Consider the following 19,684-nt stretch of genomic DNA (forward strand, 5'->3'; position numbering starts at 1 on the left):
AAGTGAAGTTGATAATACTCTTTTTTCTCATTTATTTTTTATAAAATTAATACATGTTCATATTTATTCATCTACTATGAATAAATGAAGCTTGCATACTTCAGGCCTCTCGCTTGCATGGACATTTTTCTGAAAGGGGCTCTAGCAATTTTGTATTTTTAATTTGCATTGTTTTCTTAACCAGGTCTCCACAAAACCTGAATCTTCCCTGAGCTAGTTTATAAAATCATAAAAGTATGCGATTTAGAAATAAAAACATCAGTGCCTGCTCTGCCCTATCCCTCCTCACTCCCGACCCTCACCCTACCTTCAACCCTTTCAGCTGTTTATTTTGGTATTTACCTCCATAATTAATTATAAATAGCACGCTCATAATGCTGTATCTTGATGTTTTTATCTTAGGTGCACTCGGGCAACCTCTGAGTTCTATTACTTTCTTCCTTTACAGACATCCTTCTTGGAATCCTACACCCCCTTGCTCCAAACTAACTTCTAGTTCCTATAACACAGAGGTTTTCAGCTGGGGGTAGCACCTCCCTTCCATGGGATGTTTGGAAATAACTAGGAGGGGGAGTTTTTGGTTATTGCAAACCTCGAAGCTACCCTTGGCATTTAGTGGGTGAGGGGGCAGGAATGCTAAACAATGTGAGGGGAAGTCAGCACAATGAAGAACGCCCACCCGAAACACCCACCACACTCCCACTGAGGAACTCTGCAGCTCACCCAGCTCCTCCTCACTTCAAGGTTCTTGCCCATGGTGCTTCCTCTTCTAGAAAGCTCTTCTTCCTCTCTTTGGTTGGCCATCTCCTGTTATCACTTCCCCAGGGAAGCCCTCCTAACTTTCCAGAACAAATGAAATTCTTCCACTATAAACTTTCATAGCAACTTACACTTCTCCTTTGTAGTGCTTATCACAACCTGAATGAATTATTTGTTCAACATGCGTGTCTCCCCAAATAGGCTATAAACTCCACAGGAATGGGACCTCTCGTTCAGAGCTATATCCCCAGTGCCTAACAAATACTGGGCACACAGTCAGGTGCTCAATCAACATTTGTCAAAAGAACAAAATCTTGATGTACCCAAAAGACACTCATACTCACATATATATACATGTATACTCACAGACAACTAATCTTTCAATTTTCTTTAGCTTAACAAGGTTAACACAACAACCAGACCTGGAGCAACTGTTTCTCTATTTCCCACTTCTCTACTGCTGGTCTAATGTCACCCTGTTTTGCTGCCTCGCTCATTGCAGAATGGGCCTAATATCTTTTGGTTCCAAATACGCAAATTCTAAGTTGAAAGCGTCCTCCTTGCAGTTACCCAAATGCTAGAACAGCAGTTTTCTTGGCTCTAGAAAACCTAAACTCTCCCTTTCCTGACAAACAGCAACTCAATTAAGGCCCTTTTTTCTTCTCTGACCAACCTTTATTCCGCCTCTGTTTGTCAGCTTCCTCATAAGGTTAGTCCTTGTTTTTCTTAAAAAAAAAGGTTTCCTTTCTTTTTGACTATTGATATTGTGCTGTTATTCCTCAACTTTTCTAATTATAACTCCTCCTAACTTGTGTTTGCCTTAACATCTTCTGTAGTATCCACAAGTGGGCCTTTCAATCTCCCATCCTAGGTCATCATTCTTACCCTCCTCCAGAAAGTCATGTCCACCTGGAATATTTTATCTTCTCAACATAAACATTATCACAACTCAAATCAAATTATATTTCAGTTACTCTGGACTTGTCAGACAAGAGGTTCTCATTTTTACATGTTTGAAGAGAGTGTTTATTCTACCTTTTTAAAACCATAGCCTCAACTTGAACCTTTCCACACTGGAATTAATGGTGTTTAATGGCAGAAATTCTTAACCTAGGGTGCCCTGGCTGATTGTTGGGTTTGGAGCATGTGAACTCAAATATTTATCTGTGTTTGCTAGGTATTACCACAGCTTCCAGGAGATTCTCAAAAGAAAGTGGTTAAAAAATCATTGCTTCATAACTCATAAGATGACAATGACCGTGAAAACCAGGAAATTATCAAATAAAAGCCACCTACTTTGTGCATTATAATTGGAGTTTTTGGATACCTTCCTTTGGGCTTCTGGGTCTCCTTCTGCCATATTCACCAACCATACCATTGTTGCTGTTGAGAAAGACAAAAGTCCAGGTAAGGACTGGAAACACAAAAGGAAGCTCACGAATAGAGAGCAGGCTGTTATTTCTCCACACAAATCACCAATCTTCTTAATGTCACCATAAGAATCCCTAACAATCAGAAGCAAATGCATATTAAAAACTACTGGGACGGGGCTTCCCTAGTGGTGCAGTGCTTAAGAATCCGCCTGCCAATGCAGGAGACACGCGTTCGAGCCCTGGTCCAGGAAGATCCCACATGCTGTGGAGCAACTAAGCCCGCGCGCTACAACTGCTGAAGCCTGTGCGCCTAGAGCCCGTGCTCTGCAACAAGAGAAGCCACCACAGTGAGAAGCCTGCGCACCGCAATGAAGAGCAGCCCCCACTTGCCGCAACTAGAGAAAGCTCTCATGCAGCAACAAAGACCCAATGCAGCCGAAAATAAATAAATAAATTTATTAAAAAAATAAAAACCACAAAAGGTTCTCTTTGATTTTGGCAGATAAAAAAAATTTCTGAAACTGGACATTTACTGTAGCTTTCAAACTGTAGCTGCTATAATACAACTGCTCATTGTTATTTATAATCCCTGAAAAGTAACCAGAAGGAAAATTGTTCAGGCCAGCAAGACTCCACTGAAACAACAGCTCGACTAGTTGAATATCCTAAAACAGTGTGAATTCACTGGTGAAAATTACTTATTGGAACTAAATTAGAGGACAAACTGGGGCTCACAAAGCATCGGATGAATTACTGTAATTCGAAAGATGCAACGAATATGTTCCCTTCATGTTATGTCTTACTTCTGGGATTTTCAATAATGCTAAACTGTGTTATATACAGGGAATAAGAAAAAAAAAAAGTTAAAAGCAATAAACATAAACGGATGGTCAACTGCATTTTCTATGTCCCCTCCACAAAAATACATATATATCAATATATCTACATAGCTCTAGATATACACACACATCTTGTCGCATTTTAATTAAGAGGCAATGTGAATACTTTAAAATGGTGCTTCTCTTACATACTGCAGGTAGGATGAAACATGGCGGGGAATTTGGTAACATCTAACAAAACTACATGTACATTTACCCCCTGACCCAGCAATAACACTTTTGGAATTTATCCTGAAGATACACCAACAATAATACAAAAATACATACAAACATGTGCCATACAGGGTGACAGCAGAAACCAAGACAGCAGCAACCTGAGTCCAATCCAGTAATGGTAAGCAATTTTAAACAAGATACTTGGCATTTTCTGTTTCTCTGGCATCACTGATTTTACAATTATATCAATTTTCCTAATACTCTAAGGCTTCTTGACTAGCTTATGAAAGAAATACATAACCAAAGAGGATAAAAATCCTGTAATAGCTGCACTTACTCATTCACCATAGCTTTGTAATTCAGAGGTCAGACAAGTTCCATTATATGATAACCTGACTAACTAATCAAAGTGAATATTAGCCAGGTTGGGGATTCACTGTAACTAAATCCAAACCCAATGAAGAGGAAATAGGGCAACCACCGGGTTTACGAATTTCTGTAGTCTTCTTGGCAATGAAGGCAGCAGGTATTTATTTGATTTTCTTTCTTTATGCAAGTATAGAAAGATAAAGCTACAAACTCATTTAACACTTAATATTAACCATGGAAAACAAGGGTCAGCAAACTTTTTCTGTAAAGGGCCGGATAGTAAATATTGGGGCTTGTGGGTCAACATCTGGCCTCTGTCACATATTCTTCTTTGTTCTTTTCTTTTTCATTAACTCTTTAAAGATGTAAAAACCATTCTTAGCTTTCAGGCCTATACAAAAACAGGCCACGGGCCAGATTTGGCTATGGGCAGTAGTTTGCTAACCCCTGATGTAAATTATCATGAGCAGAATATATATTTGCTGAATGAATTAACATTACTAAAATAATATCTAAAAAACCCGCTTTCCAATCTTTCAACTTAACACCAAACAGCTTAGATCAATAGAAAAATATGCGAATTAAAAATTAACAATCTAAAAACTTCCCAAACTGATATGAAATCAGAGAAAAACTTTACATAATGGTCAACCTCAAGGAACTGTTATCTTTGTTTTCTGAAAAGCTACCAAAGAGTAGGTGTACATTCTTCCTGTCCAAACAAGGGATAGAGAAAACAAACAAAAATGCTCACATGTTTCCTGAGGGTAAGACTCTTTTGCAAACTGAATACTTTTAACTGGGGAGTATACAAATGCATCAAAGGATTGTATTTTTAAAGAACAAAAAACTGAGAGGACTGACTTAAAAACTTTTCATATTAGTGTTTATATCCATTTCAGGGGGAAAGAACTGATTAATATTGCTGTTTTTTGTATATTCTACTTGAAAAAAACCTGTCAAACTCAGTGATTTATGAAATGCTCACTAAAGCTTCAGTATTTCATGAGAACAGATACTTTCTTGAACCTATTTCATCTACACAGGAGGTAAAGTTTTATGCTTATATTTTCCCATATGTGTGGAATTACTGCAAAAATATCTCAATATTGATTGTTATACAGACTTGAGTTTTTAAAAATTCATATTATATACGAATGATTTTTTTAAAAACAGTAAATTCTTTTTCTGAGTATAAAATTAACATACATGCTTAACGTTGTGGCAGACTGAAAGATCCTTTCTTCACCCCTCCTGCACCCACACTCTTGCCATGGTCTCGCCGAGATTGGAATGCAGTTTCCTCTTCCTGACCAGGGACTCAGCTATGTGACTTGCTTCAACCAATGGCACATGGACAGAGATGACAGTGTGCTAATACTTAACAGGCCTGCTGCCCTCTTGTTTCTCCAGATACAAGAACATCTTCAGTTAACCCACTGGCCCAAGGAGGACAGGGAACATGTGGAGCAGAGGTACCACAGCCAAGTCTGATCAGCTGAGTCAACTGACCCGCAGGTGCAGGACTGATGGTGACTGATAATTATTTTTAAGGCATTAAGTTGTTTTTTTAAAAAAAATAAATTTATTTATTTATTTTTGGCTGCGTTGGGTCTTCTTTGCTGCATGCAGGCTTTCTCTAGTTGTGACGAGTGGGGGCTACTCTTCGTTGCGGTGCTTGAGCTTCTCACTGCGGTGGCTTCTCTTGTTGCGGAGCACGGGCTCTAGGCACACGGGCTACAGTAGTTGTGGCGCACGGGCTTAGCTGTTCCACGGCATGTGGGATCTTCCTGGATCAGGGCTCGAACCCGTGTGCCTGTGCCCTGCAGTAGCAGGTGGATTCTTAACCACTGTGCCACCAGGGAAGTCCCCTAAGGCATTAAGTTGTGAGGTGGTTTGTTACACAGCATTATCGTGGTACTAACAATAGATACAACAGTAGAAAAATGTAAAATCCTAAAACTAAGAAAAAATTTAAAACTCACAATCCCTTCACTTTGACATCCACAATTAAAAAATATAGAGTACAACAGGGACTTCAAGCAAGTTCACAAGAAAGACTGAGGTGAACTAACACGTGCTCCCAACTTGACCTCTCTCTACGTTCCACTATCTTCTGCTTTTCTGTCTTTTCCTTCCTTCCGGGTCTTTCACTATTCTCATCTAATTCCTCTTACTGAACTCTTAGAGCTATTTCTACCTGCTTTGTTTATTACTTTGCTCCAGTAATTACTTCTTTTTGCTGGTCTCTTCAAAGCCTTTCTCCACTGGCTCCTTTCCCTCAACCTTCTCTCTCCTGGAACCATCTTTCCTCATACCTGTTCTCTTCTCAAGTCACCACTGCTCTGCCTGTGAACTAGTAGGTGATACTTACCTCTCCTTCTTCATCACCCAGTCTCTGTCCACTGTATCACTTCCACTGCCAGTGCCAGCAAAACCCAGACAGACACACACAGACACACACACACAGACGCACACTTTCCGCCCTTTGGAATACTGCTTCTGGTCCTATCATTCTACTGAAATTGCTCTCTTAAATGTCACTAAAGATGTCTAAAGCACCAAATTCTATATGGTTTACTTAGTCCTCATCATCCTTCACTTCTTTATAGCATCTGACATTCTCTCCTTGAAACTCTGCTTTTTCAATAACTCAACAGATAAATAGGCCAAAAGTCCACAAGGATATATATCACACTGATAATACTGGTAAGTAACTGCTTGGTAAAGTATTAAGATTGGGAATGACAGTTACAATGAAATTTAACTTTATCTGTAATTCAAAAATTTTTTCAATGATAAAGTATTAATGTATTACTTGTATAATTAAAAATTAATTCTAAAAATATGGAAAAATACAGTACCAAGCCAGTCATAAAACAAGAAATTTAAACATGCAGCTAAAAAATAGACTAAAAAGTCCAAATAATCATTAAGTTATTACTTACTATTAACTAATAGTTATTAATTACTAATAGTTATTACTTACTATTAACTAATAGTTATTAGTCAATAAGCCAAGATGAAAACTAAAACAAGATGTTGTCTATTAGTTTCCCATACACATACACAAACAAGTGATAATGAAGGTGTTAGTTAATTAGGACCTTCACACTACTGAAGGGAATATAAATTGGTATAGCCTTTTTTTTTTTTTGTGGTATGCGGGCCTCTCACTGCTGTGGCCTCTCCCATTGCAGAGCGCAGGCTCCAGACGCGCAGGTCCAGCGGCCACGGCCCATGGGCCCAGCCGTTCCGCAGCACGTGGGATCCTCCCGGACCGGGGCACGAACCCGTGTCCCCTGCATCGGCAGGCGGACTCCCAACCACTGCGCCACCAGGGAAGCCCTGGTATAGCCTTTTGAGGAGGCAATCTGGCACTATCTATCAAAATTTAAAGGCACACATCCTTTGACTTAGCAATTCCATTTCTATGAATGTATCTGTACAACAATATTCACAAATTCATAAATGTTCTCTGCAAGCATTGCTTGTAATGGGAAATGATCAATAAAGATACCCTTTATTTAATATCTATATAAGAGAAAACTATGCAGACATTTCATGTACTGATATGAAAAAACAGTCATGCTATTGCTAAGTGAAAAATGCTGGTTTTCCCAATTTTCTGATATTTTATGTTCCATTTACTATTTTCTCTTCATTTCTCACTCTCTAAACATAGTAGTTGACAAAGATCTACTCCTGGTGTCCTCTTCTCTTCTCCTTTGATTTGAATCACTCATCCACTCCCACAGCTGCAACTGTCACCTCCATGCTGATGTTCTTCAATTCTGCATCTCTATTATCAACCTTTTCCTTTGCACTGGTACTTCATTTCTAAACTCCTGCCGGAAATTTCTACCTGGATGGCTCACAAGTCCTGCCAAGAAAATTAGATATGGGCTACAGGCAACACTACACAGATTTCTCAAATAAGAAAAACCTCTCTTCTTTATCATCCTCCCTTTAAGCTTTAAACTTCTCTCACTCGTCACTAAGAATGACTGAAACTACCTCCAAAAGCTCTCATCAAGGCCTTTCCCTTGACTGCCATTACCTATCCCATAATTCAGACTCTCATTACTTTCCACCTAGATCATGGCAATATCTGTTTAGTTATGCTTCCCGTTCTCTCTCCCTCCCGTTCATCTTGCACAATGCTGCAAGCTTACAAAGGCACAGCTCTGATCACATTAGTCTTCTGTTAAGAACCTTCTGTGATTCCCAAGTGATCATGAATAGAATACAGAGATCTAAACCAGTCCCTCAAAGCTATCCGTGATCTTGCCCTGAGTGCCTTTCCAAACCCATCTCCTAGTACTCTCCCTATTTTGTACTCCATGTTCTAGTCAACTGGAACACTTGAAATTTGAAGAAGATGCCCCACACTTATGCCTCCAAGCCATTCTTTGTGACAAGCCCACTTTTTAAAAAAAAAATTTATTTGGCTGCATTGGGTCTTTGTTGCTGCGCAGGCTTCAGTAGTTGTGGCGCGCAGGCTCAGTAGTTGTGGCACAGGGGCTTAGTTGCTCCGTGGCATGTGGGATCTTCCCGGATCAGGGATCGAACCTGTGTCCCCTGCACTGGCAGGCGGATTCTTAACCACTGCGCCATCAGGGAAGTCCCCAAGCCCACTTTTGGAAATGACTCTTCCATCTGCGCTTGCTGAAATCCTACCCACGCTTTGAAGGTTCAATCCAAATGCTGTCTCTTCCATGAAGCCTTTCTCTGATTCCCCATTTAGATTTTCCCTGTTTTGAGCTCTTTCTGCATTTTGCGTTCCTTCTGAATAATCGGATAACAGCCTGCCTCGAATGTTGTTTATATACTTGTCTTATCTCACTTCTAAATTGTAAGCAAGGGAATTCCCTGGCGGTCCAGTGGTTACGACTCTTGAGTTTTCACTGCTGAGGGCTTGGGTTCGATCCCTTGTCGGGGAACTAAGATCTCACATGCCGTGCAGCACAGCCAAAAAAAAAAAAATGTAAGCAAATGCACTCTGAGGGAAAGCAAAGTATCTTAATCATCTTTTTTTTTTTTTAATTTAGTTTTTGGCCATGCCATGGCAGGTGGGATCTTAGTTCCCCAACCAGGCCCCCTGCATTGGAAGCATGGAGTCTTAACCACTGGACAGCCAGGGAAGTCCCTCTTAATCATCTTTATATCCTCCACAGTGCTCTGTGGGAGCAGATCAGGTCAATGATGAATAAATAGTTACTGAATGATTAGGAAGTGTATGACTCTAAAACCAAACAAAGGGCAAACACATTCTGAAGGAAAAGTACAATTCTTTCAACATGCTAGTGCAAGATCCACCTACAATATATGTATATAACAAGTACTCAATAGTTCTTGATTAATAAGATTTTAAATGAGAATACTGGCTCCTCAATCTCTAAATATTTCTTCTATCTCCACACATACTGAAAACTCTCTTGAACCAATGTCAGGCAGAAGATAATAATTTGCAAGGAAACAGATCTGCAGCATTTCCATCAATGCTATGTATTTAAGGTGAGAAAAAGTACCACGATAATGATCATAATTACATGTGTTTGAATCTCTGTAAATTCTAAGCTGTTCACTAACTTAACATCATTCTGAAATACTTACAAGAGTAAATAAGAGCCGGAAAGAGAGTTTCATTTCTCTCCTGAGCTGTTTCAACCAGCATACGAAGTGGGCCTTTTGGACACAAAACAGCCACTAAATCTAGAAAAAGGAAAATAGAAAAGACATCTGAAAAATGTATTGGTTAAACTTGTAAATGGGTGTGTGAGGGAGGAATTAACCAATTAAAAAGGTTTAATTTTTTTTTACACAGAAAGATGTTGAATTAATATGAAATAAACAGCAGGTAAGCTGATGGGGGAGGCAGATGGAGACAATCTAAACAAAATACACAAAACCACACAGAGACCTGTGCAAACTTCATTTTGGTTTGACTGCTATTTGGTTAGTTTACAGTGTATCATCGTTGGGTTCTTGGAATAAATCTTCTCAGTTTGAAGAGAAGAGGCAGAAATAATGACAAGACAGAATTATTCTAGAGCAGTTGTCAATTTCCAAAGCAGAAACAAGGACAAGCCATTTCCAAACAAAACATACCTATGAGCCACAAACTGAAGGTTTACTTTAGGAGGGGATTTAATAGAGGGGATTTGACTTAACTTTTCAAAATATGAAGAACAGAGTAGAAGAGATTCATCTTCTCCCCTTTTTGAAAACAGTATATGTACTATTTAGGGATACTTGAAATAAGAGGGCAGTAAATTCAAACAAAATAACTAATAAACCTCTGCATGAGTTTAGCATTTCTTTAGCTCTCCTGTCAAAAGCGCTTCACAAATATTTAGGTCTCAGAATACATGTGGTGCTGAAAAGTGTCTTATTTTACGAAAACAGCAACTCGGAGGAGGAAGCAACATGCATAAATTATTCTTGATTCTACCACCATCTGTCTCCAATAACTGCAGTTTTTCTTACATTTGCTATGTCGTGAAAATTCAGAGTATAGAAATACAGAAAATAATTTCAAACATTTAATAATGGGAAACAGATATAGGTAAATTTGTAAAGGAAGATTCGATAGCTTGTGTTAACACTACTATCATTCAGATGCATTTAAGTAAAAAACCTCACACCTGCAAGTGGTCATGTCTTCTTGTACACCACCACTACTACTACTACTACTACTACAATAAAACACACACACACACACACACACACACGAAATCTCTACTCTCACTGCTTCCATTTTGATTTGTTTGGGATGAGAAAAGGGAAATTTGCCGTGCTCTGAAATAATGAGATTTCTAACCTGTTTCAACCTGCGATGTCCTGTAACTACCTTGGTTTTACGACACACTACTCCTTATAGAATTGCTAAATGATAAACCCTTATTTTTTAGAGCAATTAAAGTGAATTAAAATTAATTTTGTTTTGAAATTCTTAGAACAATCTTTGTGACATCTTCAGATCTTATGGAAATGGAGTTAAGAATCATTACTCTAAAAATTGGGCACAAAAGTCTTTTATTTTAAAGGAACTCAAAGGTCTGTGGAGATAATTTGCATATGTATGGAAGAAACAGAGGGTTGATGGGAGAAACAGTGTAATGTAGTAGAAAGAATATGGGACTTAGGACACATATTCTAGATCAAATGGTGTTAAGCTTGGGCAAATACTTTACCTCTACAAACTTCAGGTTCTTAGCAGTAAAACAAGAATAACTGCCTTGCTTACTTCACAGGATTATACATTTTAAAGAAACAGCTAATATTTACTGATAGATACCGTTATACGTGTGTACTGTACATATTGTTTAATCTTCATAATAACTAAGACTCGGGGGTTGAGCAATGTGTCTGTGGCCACATACCCAATAAATGATAGAAGAGTCTGGACTTGAACCCAGGCAGTCTGTCTCCAGAACTGGCATTTTTTTTTAATATCAAAAATGGAATCAGACTCTTTATTATGATTCAACCCTGATGTTTCATTTAATCAAGTTTTAACTTGCTCTAGTATGTCATAATGGTGCCTTGTGAGGCCTGTAGTGTGAGACTGTAGGGTGATGAAAGTTCCACTGCACACCTTGTTCAAGAGCCCAGCATTGTATATTTAGAAGTGAAATAGTCACTATAACAATATCTGGAACTCCAAAGTGGATAAAGTGAGGAGGCCTGTATTGTGGGTTTAATGCGTTCTGAGACATGTATAACTTTGATTTCTATTTTTGGTATCTGTGAGGCAAGAGATTCTCAGTTATTTTCCCTGAAGAGGGAAAACTTGGATAAGTAATTGCTGTTGCTACCACTGGCAGAATCAGGTGGCTAGACCACTTGCAATGTCCCAAGAGTCTGTAAAAATGCACAGATGGAGCCAACTGTTGGCCAGATTAAGACGACTGCCTGCAGTTCAGCTAATTTTGCTGACCCTTGGATCCCATTCTTTGATCAAGGATGCTTGGATTAAGCAATGAAAAGCAGAGCTCTCCAAGTGAGCTCCTTCACATGTAGTTTTGATGCTATCCATAAAGTGTACAAACTCCCACTGCTGTTTGTTCACTCATTTGATCCCAAAGGGCTCCCGTGGTAGCCAGGGGTCCAAGAGAGGGGTGACCTCCTCTAGCACCTTGTCAACTGGCAAGGGACTGAGGAAAGAAGAGTCTACCCTCTCCTACGGGTGAGATACTCCAGGGGGCCCAGACTCAGCTCTATCATATGGCTAACATTTCTGTCTTAGCAAGGAGGCCCTGATGGCTGTGCTGAGCTTGTAGAATGCTGCCTCCATGATATGGAGATAAGGAGCAGATGGATTTGGAGCTTCACAGGTTCAGGGCCTGTGAAAACCTGTTTCCAGGAGAGCTCAGGATGTAGTCAGAAATGGCCATTCTAAACGTGTACAGCATGGCACTGAAAAGTGTAGTTCCTCACACCAGAGATCCGTGGGCAACTTATGATCATAGTGAGTGATCCAGATATTTCAGGAGGTATGAGAAGACGTTGCTAAAGTCTCTAAAGCGGGAGAAGGGACACTAACGGAAGTAACTACTGTATTATAATTTGGACAGATTCTAGAACCTTATGTTGTAGGAGGTCCCCATTCAAGGTGGGCCAATTTGTAACAGTATAAATGGGCTTAAGTAAAATTTGTAAATGAAGAGTATATTGCCTCCAGATCCCCAAAGGGCCTAAAACATAGTGAGCTTGTTTTAACATCATGGGCGCAGAGAGGGTCAGCTGCTATTTCTTGACAGTGCCAGAGATGCAGAAGCCCTCAGCTTACCAAGTAACTTTCAGGAATTTAACTGGGGTGGCAGAGCCTTGTACTATGTACAGGGAAATGCCACCTCCCTTTTGAGCTCTATTGTGAATATCTGTATGTCCTCACCAAGTAGGTCCAGTGAATTTATTCAGAGGATGATATCATCAGTGTAATGTTGTATCTGTGCTCCTGGACAAAGGTGGATGTGGTTAAGATCCAGCCTGCAAAGATTTTGTGCAACAGTAGTAGGGCTGCTAAAGTACCTGAGTCACTAGGTAAAGATATAATGTGTCCCTTTGAAGGAGAAAGCAAACTGTGGCTGTCGAAAAAGGCATGGAACAGAAGAACATATTGATAAAATCTCTGACTGCAAAGTGTTAACCAGCTGCTGACTGGATGGAGCGCAGAACTGGCATTCTTGATCGCAGCTGTGCAATGAAAAGATGAGTACTTTGCAAACCATTAAATACTATACAACCTAAGGTCACTATGAAAAGTCCGTCACAAAGAGTATATGACTTTTACAGTTCTGTGACTGACTGCTCAACTATGAGAACAGAGCCAATCGAATTCTATTTCCATAGACGTTTTATTCATCAATCAAGGGGGAATGATGAGGTTTTCTACTACAGGTCACCTGACATTTTAATAAGCATTTGAATAGGGATGAAAGAACACTGCAGTTATCATACAGAGACCACAAATTGACCTCTGAAAACGGATCTCTTTTTGGCTTTTATGCAAAGTGAGAGTTGCAGAGTTCACATCTTGGTTATTCATGGCTAAGGTATATTCTGACTTTTCAGGACCCATGTCACATGGGTTGCTAATAAATATGAAGCTCACACTGCCCAAATAAGTTTTACCTTTAAAAGAGTAATTCTACCCAAGTTGCCTTATAAAAAGTAGTTAACTTAATGTTTATATTAAAAATTAGTTGAGCATTTTATGTGTGTCAAGCACTCTGCTAGTGCTTTCCGACAAATATTCTGAGAAGCATTATTCCCATTTTCCAAATGAGGAAACTGAAGCTCGAAGGGCCCGAATCACCTTCATAAAGTCATGAAGGCTGTCAGTGGTAGCGATGGGATCTGAATCTAAGTCTTAGGACCAGCAGTCTATGGATCCTTCCACTAACTCATCACTGAGTTAAACTGGGGGGATTAATAAAACATTTTTAAAGAACTTAACCTCAAAAAATTTGAAATCTTTATATGAAAAAGATAGTAGAGTTAACTGATTATTTACTGAAAAGCTATGGGACATTACTGTTGTCATTTTCCCTAAGTCAAGATAACTAGAAGAGGAAGGAAAACACACCAGGAGGTATTTCTGTGATGAACAAAATGTCAGTCTTGGGTTTTACCATATACTGAAATCACAGCCAAGATGAGCCACGCGGTCCATTCTGGGAGGTACTTGATAAATACCAGGGCCATGAGGGCACTGATCATAATGAGATATGCCTGCTGGAGTCTCAGTGGACCTTTCCAGTGAATGGCAATCATTCCCACCACACCAAAATTCCAGATCAGGAGTGCAACTGTAATGTAGTCCATGGCGACATTATAGGTTTTAAACACTTCCCTGAAAAAAATTAAACAGATATCTAAAAAGATTTGCATACAATAAGTTTCATCAAAACATTTTTTAGAACTATGGTTCTAACATAGATATTCATTAGATATTCACATCCCAGCTTCACACTTTTACCATATCTTTCTTTAAATTAATGCACTTTTTTCCTCAAGTTGAGCTTATTTTAACAGAAAACTCTGTATCAGTCATATAAATGGGAAACCAGTATCACAGGCCACAGCTGTAAAAATAAGTACAAAAACTAAAAAAAAAAAGGCCATATAACACCTAAAATGCTATTCTATACTTTGGGAAATGCTTGTTTGAAGTATCTGAAATTGGAAAAAATTAAACATGCAAAATAAATTTTAGAGCTTAGGACATAAGGTGTTATTTTCATAAAATTTAGTGCAGCCATTAAATATATGTTTTATACACATGCACACAAACATGGGATATAGGCATGATATATTGTTGCCTGAAAAAAAAATATGATCTCATTTACATGAAATAGTGTGTGAGAAGAGAGAGCAAGAGATCGATGTAGTAGTTCCTGAAAAGATGCAGGACTTATCTTTAGATGATGGGAGTCTGGAATTTTTAAAACTTTTCTTCTTTTCTTTCTTTCTTTTTTTTTTCACAATGAATGAATGAATGAATTTTTATAATTAAGATAATAGTATTTTAATTTTGGGAGGGGGAATTCCATCTTAAAATAAAGAGATACAAATATAGAAGATGGGTAACTGAGGAGAAAGAAAGCACTCGTTTATTTAAGCACAAACTTTGGTTTCTGGAGACTATCCAGAAAGGTGATCTTTCCATTTTGAAATTTCAAAATAAATGTTGAAATTTCTGGATGATGTAGCTATTTGTATTAAGCATTTCAGATAGCCCAGCACTCAAAACAAAACCCCCCCAAAACTCCAAACTATTGTTATCTTTAGCTAGGTAATACATGCCTAAAATGTAAAATTCCCAACATATACTGTGAAAAGTTTCCCCCCAAACCTTGTCTCTCTCTCCAAAGGAAAGCGCTATTATTAACTTCATATGCATCCTTCCAGAGAGTGTCCATACATATCATAAATATACTTCTTTACCGGATACAAATGATAGAATACACATTGCTCTAAACCAGGGTTTTTTCTCTTAATGATATTCCTGGAGAACTTTCCACATTAGTATACTAGAGTACCTCATTCTTTTCAATGGCTTTATTGTATGGATGTACCATAATTTACTTAACCAGTTTTCTACTGATGGATACTTAGACTGATTCCATTCTTTTGCTATCAGAAACAATGCTGCAATGATTATCCTTACAGATTACTAGGTTCAGGACATATTCATATAAAACTTTAATGGATATGCCGAACTGCTCTTAATCAGTTTTACACCAATGTGTGCATGTTTATTTTCCTGCAACCTTGCCAAATTAGAACATTTATTAAACTATTTAATTCTTGTTAACCTAATGTACAGCTTTAATTAGCATTAATTTTATAAGGAGGGTGTGCATATTTTCATATATTTAAAAGTAACTTGTCTTTCTCTTTCTGCTGACTATTTTTTCATATCCTTCGCCCATTTTTTTTCCTGTTAGGTTGTTGTTGATCTTATTGCCATGTAGAGGTTTATATATAAAGTAAATTAGCCTTTGTCTATAAAATGAGTTGAAAACACACTTAGCAGTTGGTCATTCATCTTCTGATTTTTTTCATGGTGTGGTTGGTTGGCTTGATTTTGGGGTTTTGTGTGAATGTGTGTGTGTGTATATATATATATGTGTATATATTTATATATAAAACATTAGATTTAAGGAAGGACCTTTTAAGTTACATAATTATATATATATATATATATATATATATATATACACACTTAAATTCCCCATCCCCCATGGTTTTCTCTAGTCCTTTTACGGTTTTACTTTCATATTTAAATTTTTAATCCATTGGAATTTATCCTGGTATAGATAGAAAGAAGAAATTCAAAATTTTCCTCTGGATGACTACCCAATTATCTCAACACCAATTACTAAATAATCCATTTACAGCCTACTGTTTCTATACTACCTTTATCATAAATTAAATTCCTTTATATATTTGAGCATTTTTTTAAGTCCTTCTAATCTTTTCTACTGATTATCTGTTTATAGTGCAGGTGTCACTATTTTAATTATTATAGTTTTATAATTTTTTTTGTTTTGTTTTTTGTTTTAAGTTATTTATTTATTTATTTATTTTTGGCTGTGTTGGCTCTTCGTTGCTGTGCATGGGCTTTCTCTAGTTGTGGCGAGCGGGGGCTACTCTTCGTTGCAGTGCATGGGCATTGCGGTGGCTTCTCTTGTTGCAGAGCACAGGCTCTAGGCGCATGGGCTTAGTTGCTCCACAGCATGTGGGATCTTCCCGGACCAGGGCTCGAACCTGTGTCCCCTGCATTGGCAGGCAGATTCTTAACCACTGTGCCACCAGGGAAGTCTCTAGTTTTATAATTTTGTATCAGGTAGGAGTAGTATCCCTCAGTTTTCTTCTTTTTTACGATTCTTGGGGGTACCTTCACTTATTTATTTTTTCAAATAAATTTTAAAATTATCTTGTCCAGATTAAAAATAAATCTTATTTGTATTTTTATTGGGCTTATATTAAAATTTAAAATAAACTTAAGAGAGAACTGACATCTTTATGACGATATTCTTTCTATGTAACCTAGTATAATTTTCCATTTGTTTAAGTCTTCTTTTTAAGCCCTGAAGAGGCATTTTAAAATTTCTTTATTTTATTTATTTATTTTTAAAATTTTGGCCACGCTGCATGGCTTGCAGGATCTCAGTTCCCTGACCAGGGATTGAATCTGGGCGACAGCAATGAAAGCACCAAATCCTAACCTTTAAACCACCAGGGAACTCCCTAAAATTTCTTAATAATAGAACTTAAACAATTACTGTTTAATCCTAGATATTTTCTCTTTCTTGCTGCTCTCATAAATGGGATTTTTTTCTTTTCATTATGTTTTCTAACTAGTTGTTTACATGATGGCTATTGATTTATGTTAATTAATTTTGTATGCAGTTGCCTTACCAAATTTACTTAGTGATTCTAATTGTTTTTTTGGTTAATTCTGAGTAACCAAAGTAAGTAACCAAGTAAACAATCATTTTACCTCTAATTACTAATAATTTAACCTTCTCTTCCAAATTGTGTAGCTCTATTTCTTTGTCTTATTTGTGTTCACTAGTCCCTCCAGAGCAATGATTGACAACAATAGTGATAAAGGAAATCCTCATCTTGTCCTAACAGTAACAGGTGTGATTCTGAAGTTTTCCTGAGAGGATGATACCAATCGTTAGAATAAGATTCATATATTTTATCATGTTAGAGAACTAATCATCTGTTTTATTATGGAATTTGACCAAGGACAAGTGTCGAATTTTGTCAAATTCTTGTTAGCATGTACGAGATGATGACTTAGTAACATGGTGACTTGTATTGATATTTCCTAATAATAAACCAGTCTCCCATTCTGCAAACAAACTCCATTTGGTCATATGTATTATACCCTCAAAGTGTTGTTGCTGAATCCTGTTAGTGAATATTTAGTTATTCTTTTGGCATCAATAAATAGGACTGATCCACAGTTTCCTTTTTCTTGATAATTCATAGGGTTTTGGTATCAGTGTTACCCTGCCTTCTTAAAAAGAATCTGGAAGCTTTTCTTCTTTTTCTATGTCCTGGAACAGTTAAAATAGCATTAGAGTTATCCGCTCCTTAAAGGTTTAATAGAATTTCCCTATGAAACCATTTGGGCCTGGTATTGTTGTTACTGGTGGAGGTGGGATGAGAACCTCTTCAACAACCTTCTGTATTTTTTCATTGCTCTACTTAGATTTTCTATCGCTTCAGTGGTCAGTTTTGGTAATTAGTTTTTTCCTAGAAAATCATCCATTTCATAGAGATTCTTAGATTTATTTCTTTTGTCTATGGTCATTCCCCCTGCTTCTACCAAAGAATTAACTCTTCAATTTATTTTTTAGTTTTATTGCTTCTTCCTAATTTAAGAGCTAGTACAGTGGTTTACGACCTGTATTCTGCCACTGGGGCTGACAGAAAGACAAGGCGGGCAAATCTCTGAGCCTCTATTCTCTTCAACAGAGCAGCTCCACTTTTTTCTATTTTATATGTGAAGTTCTCATGTAAGATTTCATTTGAGAGGCGAAAGGCTAACTGATGAAATAATATAAAAGTTTAAAAATCAATTCATGTTTATACACATGCTTGAAATGTTTTAACATTCTGATTCAAAGATTATTACTAGAAGTAAAGAATACAGTAAATTTTTTACTAAAAAGACTTAGAATTAACTGTAGTCTTGAGTTCTTTCAGTTCTACTTATTATAAACAAGGATCAACAAAAGAATATCCCTATCGATAATATTAACTAGTTGTATATATACCAAGTATGGCCTATACATGGAAACAATTATAATTTAAGAATAATTCATCAACAAAGTACATTTCTTTAAGTGACAAGTTATAGAGCCCAAATAAAGTTAATTTCTGAAAAACAGACCAAATATTTCACTACTTACCCCAAGTAAATGAATGAGAAAAAGAACAGCAACAATAGGGATGAAATAATAAGCCAGGCATGGATGACCTAGAAAAGAGTTTCAGTATAATTAACAGATCCCATAACCCTAAAAAAAATCCAAATTTATTACTTCAAAAATTGTATACTACTTCTGTATGTGTTATTATTTTCAAAGGGCAAAACACAAGCAGCTTTGGGATCAGTGAATACCTATAACAGAACTCTTTGGTGCTGAACTACTCATAATATAAATAGAAATTTCACCAAAATACATGTAGACCTTTGTTCCTTTAGAAATAGGTAAAATTTTAAAAAGAAAAGAATACATTAAAAAAACCAAATTATTGAAGACAACCAATGGGACTTCCCTGGTGGTGCAGTGGTTAAGAATCTGCCTACCAATGCAGGGGACACAGGTTCAAGCCCTGGTCCGGGAAGATCCCACATGCCGTGGAGCAACTAAGCCCCTGCACCACAACTACCGAGGCTGCGCTCTAGGGCCCGTGAGTCACAACTACTGAGCCCGCGTGCCACAACTACCAAAGCCCGTGCACCTTGAACTCATGGTCTACAACAAGAGAAGCCACCACAATAAGATGCCAGCGTACAGCAATGAAGAATAGCCCCCGCTCGCCACAACTAGAGAAAGCCCGCAAGCAGTAATGAAGACCCAACGCAGCCAAAATAAATAAATAAATAAATAAAATTTTAAGGGTTATTGTGTTAAAAAAAAACAAAACAAAGACAAAGACAACCTACGGAATGGGAGAAAATATTTGCAAATGATATGACTGACAAGGGGTTAATATCCAAAATATATGAACAAACCAAAAAACTCAATGTCAAAAAACAAACAACCCAATCAAAAAATGGGCAGAAGGCCTAAAGAGACATTTTTCCAAAGAATACATACACATGGACAACAGGCACATGAAAAGATGCTCAATATTGTTAATTATTAGAGAAATGCAAATCAAAACGAGTTATCACCTCATACTTGTCAGAATAGCTATCATCAAAATGACCACAAATAACAAGTATTGGTGAGGATGTGGAGAAAAGGGAACTTTTGTACCCTGTTGGTGGGAATGTAAATTTGTGCAGTCACTGTGGAAACCAGTATGGAGGTTCCTCAAAAAACTAAAAATAAAACTACCATATATTCCAGCAATTCCACTCCTGGG

The 19,684-nt window shown here is 37.5% G+C and overlaps 1 protein-coding gene across 3 annotated transcripts in view; it reads right to left on the reverse strand.

Annotated features, from left to right (window-relative positions):
- PSEN1 (presenilin 1) overlaps nt 1-19,684 on the reverse strand; it is a 74,368-nt gene that overhangs the window by 12,504 nt on the left and 42,180 nt on the right. For all 3 annotated transcript variants that reach the window (XM_060139826.1, XM_060139836.1, XM_060139816.1), the window contains 4 exons: nt 18,499-18,566; nt 13,696-13,916; nt 9,173-9,271; nt 2,056-2,142 (listed from right to left, as the gene is read on the reverse strand). In XM_060139826.1, the coding sequence (XP_059995809.1) occupies nt 2,056-2,142; nt 9,173-9,271; nt 13,696-13,916; nt 18,499-18,566 (475 nt within the window). The remainder of the gene's footprint in view (nt 1-2,055; nt 2,143-9,172; nt 9,272-13,695; nt 13,917-18,498; nt 18,567-19,684) is intronic.

This window comes from Lagenorhynchus albirostris, chromosome 1 (assembly GCF_949774975.1).
Source record: "Lagenorhynchus albirostris chromosome 1, mLagAlb1.1, whole genome shotgun sequence".
Lineage (NCBI taxonomy): Eukaryota > Metazoa > Chordata > Mammalia > Artiodactyla > Delphinidae > Lagenorhynchus > Lagenorhynchus albirostris.